This window comes from Podarcis gaigeae (genome assembly GCF_964106915.1).
Source record: "Podarcis gaigeae genome assembly, chromosome: 4".
Classification (NCBI taxonomy): domain Eukaryota; kingdom Metazoa; phylum Chordata; class Lepidosauria; order Squamata; family Lacertidae; genus Podarcis; species Podarcis gaigeae.
In genome coordinates this window covers 51,262,889-51,284,576 of record NC_139677.1, presented here as the reverse complement: position 1 = coordinate 51,284,576, position 21,688 = coordinate 51,262,889, and the positions used below count along the sequence as shown (strand labels likewise).

Genomic DNA, 21,688 nt, shown 5'->3' with positions numbered 1-21,688 from the left:
CATATTTCTAAAAATAGTGTGCCGATGAGCAATTACAATTTCCATCCCCCTCAAGGTGGCAACCAAAGCTGGGGGGGGGGGGGGAGTATACAGAATAAAAAGTTCTGGCTGAAGATATGAGACTCGGTAATCTCAGAATGCATTGTTAATCCTACTTGACAGCTGCTTAATCGAAGAAGAAAAAAGTTCACATATTGAGATGCGCAACTTAATAAGAAAGAAAGAAATCTCCTGTATCTAACTCCTGCATAATAACTTTCAAATGGTTTGAGTGATTTACTATAAAATTTTAGGCTTCTAAAGAAAAACCTTGCCTGCAGGACAACACTTGGAACTCCAATGATTTATGTAAAACTGCCTTGCACAAAGCTGTCTAATTGTATTTTGTAGTTTCTGTCTGGAAATTAACAACTAAGCTGCTATCCTGATAAACTGAAGACAGGCATATTTGTTCAGATGCACTCTCTTAAATACTGTTCCTAATTTGGTGACATGTATTGGAACACTTTGAGAACTTTGGAATGTTCCAGTAGAGGAGCTATGCTGTGTCACGATCCTGCAATGCAGTTGACATGCAATTAAGTGCCACTCTGCCTTGCAGCTTGCCACTTCCATCAGGGGACCGAGGAACTGAGATTAGAGCATGCTGTGGATTAAAACAAACTGTGGCATTACTTTGATTTGGCAAACAGTTTTTGATGTGGCTCTATTTTGTTTTTGTTTTTTTGCGCCATAACTTTTCAGCTGATTCTACAGAATAGTAAGCAGTAAGTGCAGTCTATCAACCTGGGATTTCAGAAGCAGTATCTTCAAAAGTTAATAATAATAATAATAATAATAAGATTTCAGATGTTGCTAGTGCAGCCCCAAAAGATCAATGCATGGATAACGTACCCATCCAGAACAAACTTAGTTGGTCTCTAAGATGCTACTGGAAGGATTTTTTTTATTTTGTTCCATCCTTCCAAAGTTTAAGATATTCCTCTTTAACTTTTTTGATGAAGAGATGGAAAATTGGGAGCTTGCTTTGAGCATAGAAGTGATTAGTTGCATCTAATGATGCTATTAAAGGCTGATGGTGCCTGCCTTGTAGTGTGCATTGTTGCTTGCAGTATTTGAATGCGTTGCAGACATTGCTCATCTTGGCCCTGTGTGGTCTGCAGTCATCAGACTAGGTACTCAGATTAGCACATGTTTATTCATTGCTGGGCGACGCAGGTGGCGCTGTGGGTTAAACCACAGAGCCTAGGACTTGCTGTTCAGAAGGTTGGCGGTTCGAATCCCCGCAATGGGGTGAGCTCCCGTTGCTCGGTCCCTGCTCCTGCCAACCTAGCAGTTCAAAAGCACCTCAAAGTGCAAGTAGATAAATAGGTACTGCTCCAACGGGAAGGTAAACAGCGTTTCCATGCTCTGCTCTGGTTCGCCAGAAGCGGCTTAGTCATGCTGGCCACATGACCTGGAAGCTGTATGCCGGCTCCCTCGGCCAGTAAAACAAGATGAGCGCCGCAACCCCAGAGTCAGTCATGACTGGACCTAATGGTCAGGGGTCCCTTTACCTTTACTCTTTCCTGAGATGAATGAACGTTTAAAAGTGTGTACATAATTTTCTGAACAATTCTGTCAAAAGATATGTGATCTAGTCACGTGAGTCCTGTTGGGAAAACTAAAACCTCTAGCTATCTGAAACAGACCGCAATGAATCTATGCTTGGTTGTTTGATAGTGTTATCCAGTTATTACACAGGGCGGATGTTAGAATAGGTGGCTTGTAACAATAATTTTGAAATGAAGAAAATAATTCCTTTTCCTCAGGGCTCCCCATCAAACGCAGATCTGATTACCTTCCCAGTCTTCAAATCAGCCATTCTCTTCTCCCCTCCATACAAGTTGTACTACGGAAAAGCTGTTGCTTAGTAAAATGTTACATGTTTTGCAAGCAAAAGATCCCAGATTCAGTCCCTGACATGGCTGGGAGAAACTCCTGTTTGAAACCTTGGAATGCTACTCACGGTCATTGTAAACAATACTGAGCTAGATGGACTAATGTTTTGACTCTGTATAAGGTAGATCACTGAGTTCATATGTTCAGTTATTGGAATTGGGAATATGAAGGGGGACTAGGCCGAAATGTTTTATTTATTTATTAAATTTCTATACCACCCTTCATCCAAGGATTGCAGGGCACTGATGGCGGCAACTCTTCTCTGCCAGTGACCAGTGCAGCAGGGCAGGGAGTGTAGGCAGTGGCAGCAGCAGCAGGTATGGTGGTAGTGGCGGCGGCAGTGTGGCACTTCCGGTTTTGCCTCAGGCGGCAAAATGAGATGCATTACCCCTGTATTCATGAGATGGGTAGTGGAGATGGATCCTGGCTTGTATAGACTTGGGCTTGTGTACAGGCTTTCTCTATAGTTACAAACCTTTTGGATTGCATTCAGACACTGATATACGAGGCAATTTAAACCTGCTGCTGTACAACCAGTAAACGCTGTGGCTTACTTGTTTGGCTATCTGTATCTATTAGAAATCGCAGTAATGCATTCTTCTTGTTTCTAATGACTATTTAATCAAAGCAATAATTCACTGCAAAGTAGAGTGGTGTTTTTCCCCCCTTTGGTGGTGGCCAGCTTGTCTTTAAGATGGAGTTAGAATTTTAAGGAGCTACTATGGAAATGTTTTATCTTTTAGAGTTCTTTATTATTTTGGCTCTGCAATTATTTCCTCAGCACTTTCAGTATCTTTGTCTCCGCTGTTCTTAAGTAGAAGAGATAGAGAGACAGACAGACAGACAGACACTTATTGGTTGAATTTCAAATGGTCCTTGAATAAAGAAAGCTTGCATGGAATTATATAAAACACACATCTTCCTATAGTGTATGGAGCACATAGACCTCAAAAGTGCATAAAGTTTTGAGTGCATGTGTATGTGACGGGTAAAATATTCAGTGCCTGGCTAAAGGGCATTCATCACATCGCAATGGTCTATGAGGCAATCAGTGGTGATTTTGAGGTGGCCTTCACTGCATTTATCAGGCAATAACTATAGCTACTGCTTGCTTTAGTGAACCGTGACAAATGATTACCAGCTTGAATTCTTTCTTCTTCAATTAAACTGTGTGAAATGACCATATGGATCCAGTTTCATAAGTGCTTGCTTTCCGCTGACTTACATTATTCTAATTGCTCACAATGCGATTTCACTAGTAAAGGAGCTATACTAACGTTGGTCACACAAGGAGCTTAAAAAATGTTAACATCGGTAACTTTTAATATTGCATTTTTAAAAACAATCAGTTAGGAAAGCTGTACTAACTTGGGCCCTGATCCAGGAAAAACCCACATATGTCACAATTAATGTTAAGTGTGATTGATTTTATCCTTGTTCACAGGTGCCAGCATGCTGCACTCCAGATACTTTTGGGCTGTAGCTCCCCTCGTGTTTATTTGTTTATTAAAACAAAGAAACTTTAAAACTAGCCAAATAAAATAAGATACAATTAACCACAGAGCTCAAAAACAGCCTTTCTCCAAGTGCCATTTTGTTTCAACCTACCAGTATTTTTATTAAGTGTTGGACATTAATAAATATTATCTACCTACCTATTTAAAGTTTGTATGGGAATAGGTGGTCCTTCAGATATCCAGGTCCCAAGCTATAACGGTCTCTTAGAGGTTATCAAATCAGCACTTTCGTATTGGTCGCAAACAAATAGGAAGCCAATGGAGTTATTTTAACACTGGTGAGGTGTTCCCTGTGGCTAGTACCAATTAGCTGCCTTGTTCTATACCAGTGTAGTCTTCAGATGTCAAATGCATTGCAATAGTCTCATTTTGAAGACTGTTGTGGCCAGTACACAAACACATCTCTTCCAGCTCTATGGTTCTGTGTTTTACTGCAGTAATAACAGTTCACATTAGTTTTCCTTTGCTGGAAAGTATCCAGGGGGCTGTATACGCTACCATAGATGATGTCAGGATATGTGTGCATGGATATCTTGGGCACATAGCTGTCAACTTTCAGATTTGAAAATAAGGGATGAGCAGCCTCGGAAATAAGGGATCAGCAGCCTCACCTATCCCGGGGACAGTCTATGGGATATCTAACAATCCGGGATAGCAGCGGGAAGCAGGGAAAACGGCGCTGGAAGAAGGGAATTTCCCACAAAAAAAGGGAAGGTTGACAGCTATGCTTGGGCAGCCACATTCACACAGCTGCCTTTGTGAGAGCAAATTATTGGAGTGGTATGAGGGCTCTTAATAAACTGCCGTCCCTATATTTTAAAGCTAATGCAGCTGTTGTTGCAAAGAACCAAGAGGCCAGCTTTATCAGTAGTTGCTGCAGATTCATCCAATCTGTACACTTCCCTAGGCCACAGAAAAAAAGATCTTGCAATCTGCTGATATTTTGTGAGTGAATCTGAGTATGTCTTACTTTAGTATAGCATCGCCTAGTTATGTGGCTTAAATTATGTGAAGGGGCTACCCTGTCATGTCAAGGAAGACACAATGTCCCCCAGTGTACGGCGTGACTAGCAAAGCTTCAATTAAACTGCCAGCAAATTGCTTGAAAATGGATCATACACGATTTCTGCACTATTACTATTGTCTCCCTGTGACTCAACTCTGCTGAATATAGTAGCTTTTACTTTGAAGACTATTTTATTCCTACCAAGAGAGGTTTGAGAGCAAATATATTAAATGTCAGATGTTTCCATCATATTTGCAGCCTAAGACTTAAGCAGTGGATGGAAATGTAGCATGCCTTGAAATATCAGATAAATATATATTTACTGTTATCTCTATTGCTACTGCAAAGAGTAGTTTACCACTTTGCTACAACACCATACACATATCCATCTCACCCGCTCCTCCCTCCCAGGCTTGGCTGTTTTCGGGGAGGGGTTTTTTGCATGTTGCGTCATAATTCTGTGCAATATTAAATATAGTCACTGCAAAGGAATGCTGTTTATTAGATTTTGCACTCTTACAAAATATTAATGTTTGCTGTAAACAACCTTCCCTCATCCTCCAAGGGTTTCCCCTTTTAGGCCCTTGGGATCCTGAGAACTTCACATTCATATTTTCTACCATTTTCTCTTCCTGACCTTATTATTGCTGTAATATTGTCTTTACAGGTTTGCCCTGTTTAACTTCTATTTTAGTTTATTCATCAATATCTTTCAGCTGTGTGTGTTGGCAGAAGAAGGGAGACTTCCAGCAGAAGCGTTTTATTGTTTATGGGTTTGCTTAATTACCCAGCTTTTAGTTATCAGCATACTGTACTTAAATGCATAGTGGGCCCCAGAAATATGTTGCTACCCTAGAATAAGGAGGAATTTTGTTTATAAGTATTATTTGGTTTTTTTGCAGGTTTTGGGCTTTGAAATAGATACTGTGAACTCTGTCCAGTTTTCAAATCATACAGGTAAGTATATACATATATCTATTCTCTTGAGATGCTTTTAGTTTACGGAAAAGGGGATGGATTTTCCCAATGAAGGGATGTAGAAAGTGGAGTCTCCCAAGGATCAGTACTGGGACCTGTGCTTTTTAACTTGATCATAAATGATTTAGAGTTGGGTATGAGCAGAGAGGTAGCCAAGTTTGCTGATGGTACCAAATTGTTCAGGGTGGTTAAAACTAAAAGTGATTACAAAGAGCTCCAAAAGGATCTCTCTGAACTGAGTCAGTGGGTGGTAAAATGGCAAATGCAATTCAGTGGTAAGCAAGTGTAAAGAGATACACAGTGTTGAGTGGGGGGAATCTTAATTTCAACAAATACACGCATGGAATCTGAACTTGTGGTGACTTACCAGGAATAAGAACTTTGGGTCAAAGTGAATAGCTCAGTGAAGATGTTGACCCAGTGTGGCAGCTGCTAGGAGTCCATACTAGGGATCATTAGGTCAGGGAATGAAAATAAGCCAACATCACACAAATCTATGGTGTGATTGCACTTGGAATACTGTGTACCGTGCTGGTTGCCTCACCTCAAAACACCTATTGTGGAGCCCGGAATGGTGCATTAAAAGGCAACTAAAATGATTAAGGGGTTGGACTGAAGATTACAGAATTTGGGACTTTTTAGTTTAGAAAAAATATGAATAAGGGGGGGGTGGGACATGAGAGAGTTGTATAGGATTAGACATGGTGTGGAGAAAGTGGATAGCAAAAAGGTTTTCTCTATATCTAATAATGATAGAACTAGAAATGTTGGAAGATTCAGGGCAGACGAAAGTAAGTGTTATGGAATTCTCTCTCACAAGAAGTAGTGATGGCCACTAACTTGAATGACTTGTAAAGGTAAAGGTAAAGGTAAAGGGACCCCTGACCATTAGGTCCAGTCGTGACCGACTCTGGGGTTGCAGCGTTCATCTCGCTTTATTGGCCGAGGGAGCCGGCGTACAGCTTCCGGGAGGTCATGTGGGCAGCATGACTAAGCGGCTTCTGGCGAACCAGAGCAGTGCATGGAAACGCCGTTTACTTTCCCACCGGAGCGGTACCTATTTATCTACTTGCACTTTGAGGTGCTTTTGAACTGCTAGGTTGGCAGGAGCAGGGACCGAGCAACGGGAGCTCACCCTGTCACAGGGATTCGAACCGCTGACCTTCTGATCGGCAAGTCATGGAGAAAAAGGTTGCGCTCTGCCGGAGGCAGCATGTCTGCATACCATTGTTGGAAATTGTAGGTGGAGAAAGTGCTGCTGGTCTCAGGGCCTGCTTCTTAGAGGCCAGATAGGGAAACTTTTGACCTGCCAAATTTTGAAAACTGCAACTCCCGTCATCCCTGGCTATTGGCCATTCTCGCTGGGATGTAATTCTGCAACATCTGGAGGACCAAAGGTTCCCCAAACCTACCGTAGGCACATATGAAATCTACTGTGAGAGCATGTTGTTGGATTAGATGGGCCTCTGACCCGGTCAAGCAGGCTCCTCTGGCATTCTTATGTATAATCCTAAATAAATGTTAAGAATACAGAACACTCAGGGACCATTCCCAACTCCCCAATGTTGATGACTTGAGGAGGGATTAGATTTGGTTTCTGTGCTGGTCTCTCTCTTGCTGCTGTGGAAGGGTGGTTACAGCTGGTGTTTTAACAGTAGTCAGTGTCAAGAACCCCAAACAGGGCATTTCAGGGATAGAGCTGGACTCGAACAGGAATCCACTGACTTCTGTGCTGGTCCATTGTCAGATGGATCTTCTCTGTTGTGCCAGCCTGGAATTGGTGCTGCAAAACAACGACATCATCATCAACAACAAGGAAACCGCATCTCAGTTTCTACCCAGACCAGCAAGAGCCAACAAGGCTTCAGATGTGGTGGTGGCTCTTCTGCTCTGATGGTCCACTAGGCAAGGTTAGGATTGTGTTACCTCTCTTTATTTGTGGGAGGCGCTGTGGGTTAAACCACAGAGCCTAGGACTTGCTGATCAGAAGGTCGGCGGTTCGAATCCCCGCGATGGGGTGAGCTCCCGTTGCTCAGTCCCTGCTCCTGCCAACCTAACAGTTCGAAAGCACGTCAAAGTGCAAGCGGGAAGGTCAACGGCGCTTCCATGCGCTGCTCTGGTTCGCCAGAAGCCGCTTAGTCATGCTGGCCACATGACCCGGAAGCTGTACGCCGGCTCCCTCGGCCAATAAAGCGAGATGAGCCCCGCAACCCCAGAGTCGGTCACGACTGGACCTAATGGTCAGGGGTCCCTTTACCTTTAGTGAGAGGAGCAAGCTTTATGTGATATCAAAGGAGCATAAAGTACAGACTCTTGCATCAGACTTTCATCTGAGTCTGATCATTCCAGCCTTGCAAAGCAGCTTGGACCTGGTATTGCTCTGGCAGTATTGGCAGCGAAGGCTGAGCTGGCGTGCGGTTGGCTCCTTTCACCCTCCAATCCCCGCCCTCCCAGAGTGTGTGCGTGTGCCCCAGGTGCCATTAAAGCACGTACTGCCGCTGTTTCACACAGTGTGTCAAATCTTTCTTCCTCTTTTCCCAGCAGCCATTAAAAAAAAACAAGTTTTAAAGGGAAACTACCTTGCTTCGAAAAGTTTTGGAAACAGCAGCACCTTATCTCTCCAGTGATGAAGGATTTGACAATCAAATGCTTAAGAGTGTTTGTGTGTGTATTACATTTCCTCCTTGGTTCTCCTCCAAGGAGCCTGGGCTAGCATCTGTAGAGGTAGCTTTTTTTTATCCCCACAAGAATGCTAAGAGGTACTAAGATTGGTATTAATTTGTCTGAGGCTACCCAGTGGCAAATTGACACTGTCATCTGTCACTATAAGCACCTGCCCATACATAGACTTCATGGTTCCTTCAAAGAATTTGACTTTCTGATATTGGCGAGCGAGGGAGGGAGGAGAGAGATAAGGAGCATATATTAAAACATCTTCCGATGGACGCTTGTTTTTTTCTGTTCCTTACATTAACGAAAAGGAAGATGTTGATATGCTATTTGTGATGCTCAAGAATATCCTTCTTTTAATCCTCCTGATATAGAGAGAGCATTTTAAGCTGGAGCCCTGAGGGAGCTCTGTTGGCTAAGTTGCCTGGCGAGGAGTATTTACTGTATGATTAGAGTGAGTGACTCACCTCCAAACGACATTGTGCTTCACGCTCGAATAAAAGGAGCTTGTCACACAGCCTACGTAGATGCTCTTTTTTTAAAAGAAGAAGAAACGGGGGGGGAGGGGGAGACAGTTTCAGTTTGTCACGCTCTCTCTCATGTGTACGAATATAAATGTTTTGGGGGAAGGGGGAGGAAATAGACCCTGATAGGCTTCTGGCCTGCTCTTAACAGTTTGGCAGACTTGTTATTAGCATGCATATAAAGGACTCATTTGGTTTGCTTCCTAGGCTTGAAAAACAAAACAGGTGTGTGTTGTAAACTCAGATGCATTGTTTAATTTCACGTTCGGGGATGCAGTTGGACTGGGATCCAAACAGGATTTCTCACAACAGGAATTCTCACTCCTGAATACGGCTTAAGCACATGCTTCCAGCCAAACATTTCCCACTGAGATATGATGCAGAATGCTGATGCTAACTCAGACATTCTCTGTAGCCCCCTGTGGGTTTTGGCTCCGTAGCATCCTGTGTGAGGAACCTTGCAACAGCTCTACCCTAATACCAGGAGGCAGGATGGTTGTATTTATTGGTTAACAACAGATCAGGAGCTCAGCACCCAGGCACCAAGAAGACCATAGAGTAGAGAGATTTAAAGGCATGTGCAAAGCTATCTTCGATGTCTGTTATTGCGGAACCAGTTCTGATTTGAAGAAGGCTAATAAATTTGCAGAACTGTGTTGAAGAATTAAGGAAAATGCTCCCCCCTTTTTTGGGGGAGGAACAAGAGTGGAAATTTGAACCTTCGTTTCCAAGGATAACATATTATAGTATGCTGACCCATTTACTGCTTGCCCAGTACCTCCTGCCGGTCACAATGGGACACTGTGTCCTTGAATGCTCTTTGGCTATTTCCCTCCCTCTCAGAGTTTATTCAAAAGTGTTCTTGGCACCGCTTCTGTTCATCTTTGAACTTTTGTACCATCAGATGCCAAAATGCAATTACGGTACGTTTATAAAAGGGGTCAGAGAAAGCAGGTGGGTGAACTCCCTAACCAAAGGTAATGTGGGGAATTATTATAGCCAGATGGTAGATTTCATGCCTCAGGTGGCTTGAGGAACACCCTTTTGTTCTTTCACTTGTGGAATGTGATTGGTTTTCCTCTGATTCTATATTTGGAAAACCCCAGTTGCTTTCACAAAATAATAACAGGACTATTAATGTTGATTTATTTCCTTTCGAAAATGCATTTATTGGATCAGAAATTACAAGATTAATCTTGTTTTAGTGCTCTCACTCATTCCTCTACAAAACCTGCCACAACAATTTCAGTTTTAATGAGATTATTGTGCTGGAGATGCTGTGGAGTCAATCATTCCCTCTGTTTCCAGTGTTCAGGCTGTAACTGCCATTGCTTTATTTATTATTTGCATATTCCATTTTTAAACTGCCCTTCATCAGTTAAGATCCCAGGGCAGTTTACAATATATGGAATTAAAACAGTAACATTTAATTTAACAAAACACTATAATACACACCAAACATGAATTCAAAATAAACAATAAACCAATCATCAATAGACAATATAAATATAACTGACTTGGAAGGCCTGGATATGTGTCATTAGATGGGGAACCTTTGTCTTGTAGGTCATATATGACCTATGACCTGATTCCATCTACCCCACAGGGCTTTCTGAACACTGCAGCCTGCTATGGGTCTTTGGGTGAGTAGAGAGACAGTTCCTAGTAGTGATGACACCATCAGAAAGTGAAGGCAGCACTCTTCCTCCACTCATCACCAGGAATGATTGGGTTGCCAATCACCCACAGTCTATATTACATTCTATACTTAGTGTGAACATCCTCTGGCCATGAAGGATCCCTCAGGGGAGAGATCTTGAGCAAATAACCTTTGTAGTGACAGCCTAAAGGTAGCTCTGCAGACCTCAATATGTGAAGTACCAGCTGGGTGTTCATGGGTATCTGTTCCTCAAGCTGTCAAGTTACCTGCCACCATCTGCTGCACAATTCCCCAAACCGGAGATAATTCCCCACAGAGACATTATAGCAAGGGTTAGCGCAATCTAAATGAGAAAAAGGTACAGACCAGTTCCAGAGGGATATACCACCAGGTGTAGTCTTACTTAACCAATCCAACCTGTAACTTTATTTGGTCTGTTTCTTTGCTCAGGTTATGATCACTGGAAAGGGCAGGTGTTAAATTCAGATGAACTTCATGAACTATATGAAGGACTGAAACTGAACAATGTAAATCATTACGATTATGTACTTACAGGTAAGCTTCTTAATTTTTGCGAGAGTGTTATCGTGGCCACTAAAGAACGTGAAATACGTACACTGAGGGTAAAATGATTCCATAGCTGTTGTTAAGGCAAATGGGGTCCTAGGTGGCCTTCCCTCAATCTCTTAAACATGTTTAAGAGATAACTCAGTGTTATGTCTGCATTACCTCTCTAGAAGAAGCATTTTTAAAAGGCAACCTCAGCAGGAAGCTTGTAATATAAAGCTTTGCATCCAGCAAAATACCCTCGCTCCCATTTCTGCAGATTATTATTAATAACATAGTTTCACCTCAATGCATACAGTGCATATGTTTTAAATTTCATTTTCTGTATTCCTTACTGCAGTGAATAGGCTTGTTATAAACTTGCTAGATGAAATTGATTGCCATATTGATTTATATAACTTCCTCAAGAAGGGAGGTGGTTTCAAAGCCGGGGATAACGGGGAAATTTAATGATACAGGTCCAGAATTATCGCCCATAAAGGCTACTCTGCCATGAAGGGTATTGCACAGCTGACAGTTTATTTCCCCCTGCTCTGGTTTCCATGGAGTTCTTGGAGGTAAAGGAGATATTTAATAACAAAGTGAATGAGATTGCACTGATGTGGCAATGAATTTTCAGCATAAACAGATTCCATTTGTTTTGAAGACCTTTTTAATTTTCCCCCTGAGGAAAATCTTAATGTGCAAAATGACAGAATAGCTTCACAGAATTGCTTTCTTTTACCAACCACAGCTGGCCAGCTAAAATATTTTTCTACCTGCACTATTGCTTATTTTTATTTCATTTCTTATCCTGCTTCTATGTGGGTTCAGGGTTGCTTTTTTCAAAGTATAGTTTGAAATAATTGAGGTAATTTTGAGACTGGAAAGTCTATTTCATTTAAAGTTGATTTTTAAGGTATTACATACTCTGTGTCCATATTCAGAGCTTTTCAGGAAAGCATAAGTTGTGAGGAGCTATATTTTCAGGGAGTTGTGTGTAAGTGGGAAAGAGAAGCTTTGATGGAAGAGAGTATGGCACCAGTGAAAAAAATAACATTTCAGACATTCATTGACTAATACATTGTGCTTGCTGGGTATAGAGGTTAAAACTCTAATTTTAATCTTTATTTTTGCTCATTGTCTTGGCCCTGTTTATTGTTTGGGAAGAGAGAACAATAAAAATTTCCTGAAAATATTGGCCCAGGATGCGGTACCCTACACAGAAACATCCCAATGAACCCAATTTGGATTGCTAGTCTAATATCTAAGAGTGATACAATTTATTTATTTATTTATCTATTTAGATTGACAAATATATAAACTATTTAATCATAGAATCTCTAAGCAGCATGCATAAAGCAGCTGTAAAAAATATACAAATAAAATAATCAAAATTTAAATGCAGTTATCTGCAACTCTGTTTACATGTTCAGGCAAGCTTGCTAAATAACTTTTTTTAGCAGCTTCTACTGCATGTGGCGGCTTTGGTCTCTACTTTCAGTATCACACATTGTGACTAAAGAACTAAACTCACTGTTATAAGGGATATGGCATTGCTGCTGTTTTTGTGCTCTTTGCTTTATAACGCCTATTAAAACAGCGGCATGTGATGTTATCACACGGGCCTTCTTGCCACCATCTCACATAATTGGCTGGTAGGGGATGAGAATGGGGAGTTTCAGAGTGTAGTGACATCATATTGCTTTTTTTTTATACTATATGTTGTTTGAAAACATACAGAGCAGCAGCTGCTCCTTGTCCCTCACAATACATTTTGTCTCAGGTCTTCCTAGTGTCTCTTGTTATGTCTTGTTTAGACCTAAGACTAAGGTCACTGCCACACCATACATTTACACCACTTTAACAGGCATAGCTCCCCGCAAAAAATTCTGGGAGCTCTGGTATATTAAGGGTGATGACCTCACAGAGCTACCATTCCCAGCACCCTCAACAAACTACAGTTTTCAGGATTCTCCATGAAGTGGTGTAATAGTTCTTTAAATGTATAGCATGGATATAACTTAGGCCATATTTCTCAACTCTCCGAGGAATGATGACCAGACATGTAAATTATTCACTAAAGTAATCTCTCTAAACTAATGAATAACTCTTGAGTAAAATGTATAAGGGTCACTCCTATGGAGGCAGGGCAAAGTTTGCTCTGAATTTCATCTGAATTACCCGCTAGAACTCAACAGTGTTGAAGAGCAGAGGTGGGGGCTGGGGAGTTCTTGCTTCATTTGGTTTTGCAGAATAGCAAACCATCTATTCTGTTCACAGCCATCTTACACAGTAAATTTATGTATTCATTCAGGGTTTCTGAAGTGCCATTCACTTTGCTTGATCTGAGTGGCTGCAGCTTGCAGATTGGAGAACTTGGTCAAAACTAACAAAATATATTTCAATAGGAAAAATGTAAGGTTCTGACTGGAATTTGTGCAGAAGAGGATGACCGAGATAATAAAAGATCTGGAAGCTAATCCATATGAGGGACAGTTGAGGGAGTTGGACATGTTTAGCCTGGAGCAGAGAAGACTGAGAGGAGATATGATAGCCATCTTCAAATATCTGAAGGGCTGTCACATGGAAGATGGAGGAAGCTTGTTTTCTGCTTCTCCAGAGGGTAGAACTCAAACCAATGGATTCATATTACAAGAAAGGAGATTCCAACTAAGCATTAGGAGGAACTTTCTGGCACTAAAAGCTGTTCAACTGTGGAACAGACTATCATGAAAGGTGGTGCACTCTCTTTCCTTGGAGGTTTTGAGCAGAGCTTGAACGGTCATCTGTCAGGGATTTTTTTAGCTGTGATTCCTGCATTGCAGGGGATTGGACTAGATGATCCTTGGGGTCCATTCCAATTCTACATTATGTGATTACTTCCTTCAGCTCACTCTGGTTTATGTAGGGGTTGTGGGGGGAGAAGTTGGGAGGGATCCATTTGGTGTGTGTGTGTGTGTGTTTGCAAGAGTAGGGGCTCTACCCTTGATAAAGAATACATTTATAACATTTACCATCCTCTGCACTTAAACTGGCAAAGCTGAAAAACTAAATGAAGATCAAAATGTGACCTGTGGCACTTCAATTTGTGATGACTGAGTCACACATGGAAGAAAGTAAAAACCACTACAGCCAATCTGCATCCTGGACAGAAAATTTGGTTGTCTTTCCTCAAGGGAAGAGAATGATTTTGTTAGCAGAAAAGCTGCTTGGAAGCTTATAGTGGTTTCTGTGTTTGTGTTTTGCTTTGATCTCTTAGACCTATGAAAAAAGATTGCCTTAAGAGTCCTTCCACATGTCCAGGCAGATAAGCTCTAATATAGCAAACTCACCCCAATTTATAGAAGTGACAACTACAGGCCAATTCATAGAGCTGCTGGCACTGAACAGAAATTGGGTGTGGAAAATACTTTTCCAACATAATCTTAATTTCCCTTCTTATTCCTTCAAAGGCTACACAAGAGACAAATCATTCCTTGCAATGGTGGTTGATATTGTTCAAGAGCTAAAACAACAGAACTCCAATTTGGTATATGGTAAGTTTCTAATATACAAATTATTCACTTTACATTATGTAGTTAGGGAGATCTCCCAGACGGAAGATATTGGTGGCTTTCCTGAACATAACTCTAAAGGCTCAGAGAAGGCAAAAGTGGTTATGGCATTGATAGTATATAAGAAATAGATCATGATATTTATTGTGAGTAAATTAGTTTTGATGTCACCACCTGGGACACCAGGGAAATCTCTTAGCAGCACTGTAGTGACAATAAAAGGGCATTAGCAAATTCACAGCTCATGGGTGTTTTGTCTGGCAACAAGAGACTGATCTCCTCTGATGTTACAGTGGAACTTGCTGCCTTGACTTAGTTTCTCTGATTTCAAAGAGGCAACTGAGTGCTGAAGCATTCGCTAGAGAGAATTCAGATTCAAAGGTCACTGAATAACTTTCGTTACATTAGCTGTTTAAGTCTTGCCTGATATCCTGGAGCTATGAGACAAGATCTTGTTTGCTGGAATCAATATAGGTTAACATCGCTTTCAAACAGTTCTAAGAGGGCCTGTTCAAGTTGCTGCTGCCTGACCATTTGGTCACTCTAGGTATGAGAAGTGTTCCCTTCTAATTACTGGACAGATTCACAGCCTATAATCCTTCTATCCTTTTATGGATCCTGTACAAAGTTTTGTGTGTGTGTGTGTGTGTGTGTGTTTTTAAGCAAAGATCAATTTCCTAGCATAGGATAATAACAATTTATTGTAACTACCATATAGGTTTTCAATAAGCCTGGCATGGTTACGATCTCTTGGCTCTTCATACTTAAAAGTGTTCTTAGACGGTGGCATTATTGCATCTGCATTAACAATTTTAATTTTCTCTTTCAGTATGCGATCCTGTGATGGGTGACAAGTGGAGTGGGGAAGGCTATATGGTTGGTAATCATCTCACTCTTGGCCCATCTTAATGAATAATGTTATACCAAAGCAAACCCTATTTCTTCAGGTCATAGATACAGACTGGACCAGTATAACAGGGAACGAAACTCTGTCTGCATGTATGGAATGTCTGGTGTGCTGGCTGCTTCAAGTGCAACTGCATGGTGGCTACTCTGTATGGAAAGCCATTTACGGAAAGTTGCTTGTCTTAAAAAAATAGGTGATTCCCCCCTGCCCCATACCACAGCAGCCTTTCTTTCTGCTGCGACAGAATAGCAGAATTTGCTGGAACTGTGTGTAGAATTTTGTTACTATTGACCAGGCATAGGCAAACTCAGCCCTCCAGATATTTTGGGACTACAACTCCCATCATCCCTGACCATTGGTCCTGTTAGCTAGGGGTGATGGGAGTTGTAGTCCCTAAACATATGGAGGGCCGAGTTTGCCTATGCCTGCTATTGACACTCAGGTGCAAATGTTGACAATCACACACACATATACACACACATTGGGGCGTTCACAGTATTCCTCTGGGGATTGTCGGTATTTATATGTAGATGCCAGCATGTAGCAAATTTTGATCAGTCCCTCATATTAAATTTCCAAGTGCAGTAATAGTTGTGAATCTCTTTCTACCAGTGTGCTTATCAATTTCTGGATTGAGCTGGGAAGAAGAACTGCTCATTCATGGATTTGTTTTTGGAGGATTTGAACTTTGTTAGAATAAACTGTGAATAATGAAGAATCTGCTTAAGCTTTCCAAAGCCAATATCATTTTTCTTATTCTTTACAGTATGTTCCAAAGGATCTTCTTCCAGTTTATAAGGACAAGGTTGTGCCTGTAGCAGATATAATAACACCTAATCAGTTTGAGGCTGAGTAAGTATTGTTTTTCTCATATATTTTTAAAGATGTAGAGATAAATAGTTTTCATTATTATTATTATCCTGATTAAAATGATAAGTTGCATTTTGTAATTAATTAAAATTAATATTAAATGCATTCTTGATATTTCTTGCCATATATAAAATCACATGCTTACAAATCTAAATTTTGATAAGTTTTTTAAATTAGTTTGGCTGGGATTGTTTAAACAACATGGAGTACTTATGCTGTTTGAGTCTATCATTTTACAGGGTCTGTTAGCTGAGAGGATTAGAAGATGCCAAGGGTTGATGAGCAACATAGATTAAGTTCTTGTATTTGTTAGTGTGAAGGCAAACTTATACATTTATCACACTGAATAACAGCTTAGTAAGACAACATTCAGAGCCTTTTGATTAGAAGGCCTTGGCCAAAGATAGTAAGAAGACTTTTAGAAATGTGTTATAAATTTGAATTATTAATTTATGATACCTTCTTGTCTTGAACTCTCCTTCGAGTACCACTGTGTCAGAAAAAGCAGCTAAAATACCTGAAATAAATTAAATGAAATATGATAGCAGTGCAAAAGGGAACTCTATGCAAACAACTTTTCTCTATCTGTTGAACCAAGGCAGCCCATAAATTCACAGAACTGTATAAAACATGACACAGAACTAGATTAAAGAATGAGAAATAGGTTAAAGAATGAGCCTCAAACACCAGCTGTGAAGAAAGAGGCCAGAATTATACCTAGGGTTTTATAGTAGCTCAGAAGGTTGTTAGAACCTTCCTTAAAAGTTCCCTACTTGCTAGACTCTTGAGCTTCCGTAATACTATGTCAGAGACAAAGGATACAACATAGGGGCTTGTTATACCATGTCTCTTGTTTTTGAGGACCAGTTTGATGGGAAGCTGTTTGAATCTTTGTGCAATGTGGTGTTTATTAGTTTTATCTCATTTAAAGTTGGAGGATGATATTCCCCAGTAAAGTGCACAATAGATTTTATTGCTAAAATCTTAATTAGCAAAAGATGTTTATTTTAAAAGGACACTGGACTGTTATTTCCTGCTTTGTAGGTTACTTACCGGGAGGAAGATACACACCGAAAAAGAGGCTATAGAGGTAGGTGTTCTTGAACTCTTAGATATCTAAGTGCCCCAGTGAAAACATTTTAACGCCTCCGTGTAATCGCTTGTGGGTCGAATATGGTGCTGTTGGTAGACTTGTACAAATCACAAAGAGATGTCAAGTGTATGGAGTGCTTCTATGTGGCAGTTGTTGCAGCCCTTACCATTGTTGTGTGATTGTAACTGCTAGAGAAAGGGTTGTTGTGACTGCTTGTAAGCGTTTGTACACTTAATGCAGTTGGTCTGCTTCCATGCATTTACCACAGGTTAGTAGCACGTAAGAACTTTAAAAACAGAAGTGGGCAACTTTTTTGTATTCGGGGGTAATTAGTGGGGTGGCTGCATGACAAGTGTAGGTGGGACCGGAGCCAAAAGTGGGCAAGACCACCTCTTTTCTCTTTTCACAAACCATGTTAAGCAAAGCCATGGCTTAGTGCAAGAAAGCAAATTTGTGCACTCCTGGAGAGCAGATTGGAGCTGCTTTGCTCCTTCCTAGTCATGATGATGATGCACTTTGCTGAGCTAAGCTGTGGTTTGGCTTAGCATGTTGCCTGAATCCAGGCTTGTAGTTTAGCTCTCTCCAAACAAACCACAAGTGGGTAACCAAATTTTGGCCTATGGCTTGCAACTTGTGGTTTGTCCAGGAGAAATAAGCCACAAGTTCAAGTTCAGATGACACATTAAGCCAGACTATGGTTTAGCTCAGCAAAAGGCAGTTGCAAAATGACCAAGAAAGAAGCAAACTATGGCACACATCAACTAGGACTCAACCATACCTAAAGCCACAGTATTTAGGATTAACTATATCGTTGTAAAAATGTTAATGATTCAGTGCTTTATTCTGCACACAGAGCAACTTTTTTTTGGTTTTGAAAAAATCACAGAGAAATGAACTCAACACTGGAGAAAACAACACTTGCAATTCAAAATTGACTTTCAGCATTGCTTTACTTTGCAGTACTGCCCCCTGGTGCTTATATGTTGGTGCTGTGAAAACAATAGTAGGAAATGAGAATAAGCATATTCCACTTTACCTAGGGCTGCCATACGTCCATAATTTCCTGGGCATATCTGGGATTTGCCCGTTGAAAATGGCGTCCGGACTGAATTCCTGTAAATTGTCTGGGTTTCCACTTTTTGAAATATGGCAATCCTGACTTTACCATAAGGTTGATTAAGACACTTCCCTAAGAAGATCTTTTAGTGCAATTATGCCTTTGTTCAAGTCTCTTGATTCCACATCTTAGCTCCTGGCACTACATTATTTCCAAAACAAATTCATGGCAACACACAAAGAAGCCCCCTTTAATTTAACCATCAGCCACAAGAAAAATAATAAGCTGAACAGCTTCTATTGCCTGCAAACCAGTGTCTCATTCGGCATTCAATAAGTGGTATGGAAGGAGCTCTGAGTTCTTGCTCTTGGTATTTCCCCCCCCCCCCTATTGTTAATAAGAGAAGAGAAGATAGTTTTGTCAGTGGGATGCATGGTGAGCTGTTCCTTTAGGCTTTGATTCATGATGACAGAAGAAAGAGCCAGGCTGGCATCCAGGCTGGGCAGATCCAGTTAAGGGGCACAGAAAACTGTGATGCTAAACTAAAGTGGCAATTGTGGAGTATCTCTGCACATTTAAAAAGTGTGCTGTATAAAAAGATAAATCGGAATCATTGTGTTTTGAGATAGAGCTATTGTTAGAGTGTAGTAACTGTTACTACTGTGATAATTATGTGTTAGATCAAGGGTTTCTAAACAGTGGTCTGCAATAAACACACAAGACGTAACCAGCTGTACTTTTGAATAAATAAGGTATACTATTCATTGTATCAAATGTAGATTTCAACAGAAGTAGCTCATAAAGTTCAACGGAAGAAGCAGAATATTAGCCTTGTTTCGCCATCCTGGGCTTCAGGACTGTGAAACAAGGCAAATATTCCAGAAATCCTTGTCTTAGACTCTGTGAAAGGATTCTGTGGAACTGTAACAACCTTTCATGTGGATTGTTGAACTTCAAGAACAGACAGGTGGAATAGACACTTACAGTATACACATATGGACCTTATGCATGAACTGATTACAGAATGAACTGATCCACTGGGTCTTCTGCTTTTTCCGTTGAACTTTATGAGCTACTTCTGTTGAAATCTACATTTGATACAATGAATAGTATACCTCATTTATTCAAAAGTACAGCCAGTTACGTCTTGTGTGTTTATTGAATATGTTGCACATAACCATAGGTTTGTTGTTGTTTTGCAAACTGGGACTCAACCATACTTAAAGCCACAGTGTTTAGTCTGCAGCATATGTGTGGATTTGTGGTTGAAGAAGGCAGGTGGTACATCCCACACAGTAAATATTCATATTGATTTTTAATTGTATTTTTATTGATGCTTTTATTTCTTGTATTGTATTGCAATTTGAAGTCTATGGAATTCACATAACATGCAGTATATAAGAAATAAAAGAAGCAATAGAGATGTAATCAAAAATCATACAGCATCTGTAGCACAGCACATTGCAACTGCTACAAGAAGCAGAAAAAACAACAACCCATAAGTGATCCTCCAAAACCCTTGGCAATTTTCCAGTGGTCTGGAGGGGGGAAATGTTTGGGAACAACTGTGCTAATAGTTATGGTCACGAATGTGTTTTCATGACTCAGTTCTGTACTAATATAGCTATGGAAGTCCTATAGATATAATTTACCACTGGATTGTAGTCTTAAATTTCTGGTAAACACACCCTGTCTTTAAATGGGATAATTGGGTACTGAAGCGTAGATATTCCAGCAATCTACTGAATGCTATTGATTCCTGTAAGTAAAGTCCTCTGATGTTAAGTTTCGCTAATTAGGTTCTGTCTAGACAAATATCCTGATGCCAAGAATAAACAGGCCCATGATCTTTGCAGTTTTTCTCCCAGCAAAGCCAATTGAATGTCAGCCCACAGATTACACTTTTCCCTGCATCAGAAAGCATCTCTCGACTATTACGGCTATTTTTATCCTTATTCTCCTTTTTTTATGCTTCTGGAGTCACCAGGGAATACCCCTCCTGTCTTTCATTGCTAATTATAATGCTTTGTTTGCCATTTTCAGTCTCATTAATGGAAGCAAGCCCAAGTTAAGTAGTCTCTGGACTGCCTGACAAGTTAATAAGATGCTAACTTTAGGTCTATAGATTTTCTAGTCACATTCCAAAATCTTTACAGAAGAATTTTCTATCAGTCTGTCTACTTGCTCAATCCCATTCTGAAAGGGGAAAAATATCTCTTTAAACATAATAAAGTTTCAGCCAGGCATGCCACAATGTGGTTACAATGCCATCCCATTAAAACACAATCCCATCTCAATTATACTGCAACACTCAAGTTAACACAGGTTTTTTTTTTAATTATCTGAACACTTGTTTTGGAATGAAGAGCTGGCTGAATCAGGCATTAAAAATATTTTCATAAAGTGAGCCCCAGCTACTCTCGGGGGCACATTGGCAAGCAGTACATCATGTACAACCTTGGCCTTTGTTTCCATGACCTCAAAGTTATGAGCTGAGAACCACCTATGCAGTAAATCAAAGCCAAGTTTAGACTAGTTTAATTACAGTGGCTTCCCCACAATAACCCTGGGAATTCTAGTTTTGTGAAGGTTCTGATAAATATTTTGTTTAGTCCCATCTTAGCACAGTAAATATGGCTCTGGGAGGCAGGAGAGCACACCTGATACATGCAGTATACCCACATGTAGTCACTGTGCAACAGCCCTGCGTCTCTTGGCACAAACAGGATACTAAGCCCAGGCCTTCTTGTTTTCCATGCAGATATCCTACTTTGTTATCCTAGAGAAAGAAAACTGCTTTCCTTTTCTTTTTGTTAGAAACAAAAATGGACTGTGTGAAGAAGAGTTATTTCCAAAGCAGCAATCTTATACCAACTTAATTGGGAATAAGACTTATTGAAAGCAAGGGGACTTGCTTCTAAGCCAGGGGTAGTCAACCTTTTTATACTTACCGCCCACTAATGCATCTTTCTTGATGGTACAATTTCTTTACTCAAGAAAGAAATGGAAGGAGGATTCAGCTTGTGCTGTAGAACCCCCCACCGGCCACCTAGAATCCTGAAACGCCCACTAGTGGGCGTTAGGGACCAGGTTGACAGCCCCTGTTCTAAGCAGACATGTATAGAATTGCACTGTAAGAACCCAAATTGTAAAAAGCAGCATTACTGGAGCAGCTTGGCTTTTCGTGAGGTGGAGGATATTAAAAATAGTGGCTCTCACTAATACAAACTTTTTTATTGTTAAATGTAACATACTTGTAAGTTTGTATTTTACATTAGTGCCTGCCTTTTAAAGAAATGCTGGGACCTTTAACTATTTGTCATTTTTCTTCAATGAGAATTAACTGTTCAATATTTTGGTCC

The 21,688-nt window shown here is 40.5% G+C and overlaps 1 protein-coding gene across 1 annotated transcript in view; it reads left to right on the top strand.

The window, feature by feature from the left end:
• Nucleotides 1–21,688, top strand: part of PDXK (pyridoxal kinase) — a 48,434-nt gene that overhangs the window by 14,787 nt on the left and 11,959 nt on the right. The window contains exons 2-7 of the mRNA XM_083734723.1: nucleotides 5,367–5,421; nucleotides 10,747–10,851; nucleotides 14,298–14,381; nucleotides 15,229–15,275; nucleotides 16,073–16,158; nucleotides 17,221–17,266. Coding sequence (XP_083590849.1) covers nucleotides 5,367–5,421; nucleotides 10,747–10,851; nucleotides 14,298–14,381; nucleotides 15,229–15,275; nucleotides 16,073–16,158; nucleotides 17,221–17,266 — 423 coding nt within the window. The remainder of the gene's footprint in view (nucleotides 1–5,366; nucleotides 5,422–10,746; nucleotides 10,852–14,297; nucleotides 14,382–15,228; nucleotides 15,276–16,072; nucleotides 16,159–17,220; nucleotides 17,267–21,688) is intronic.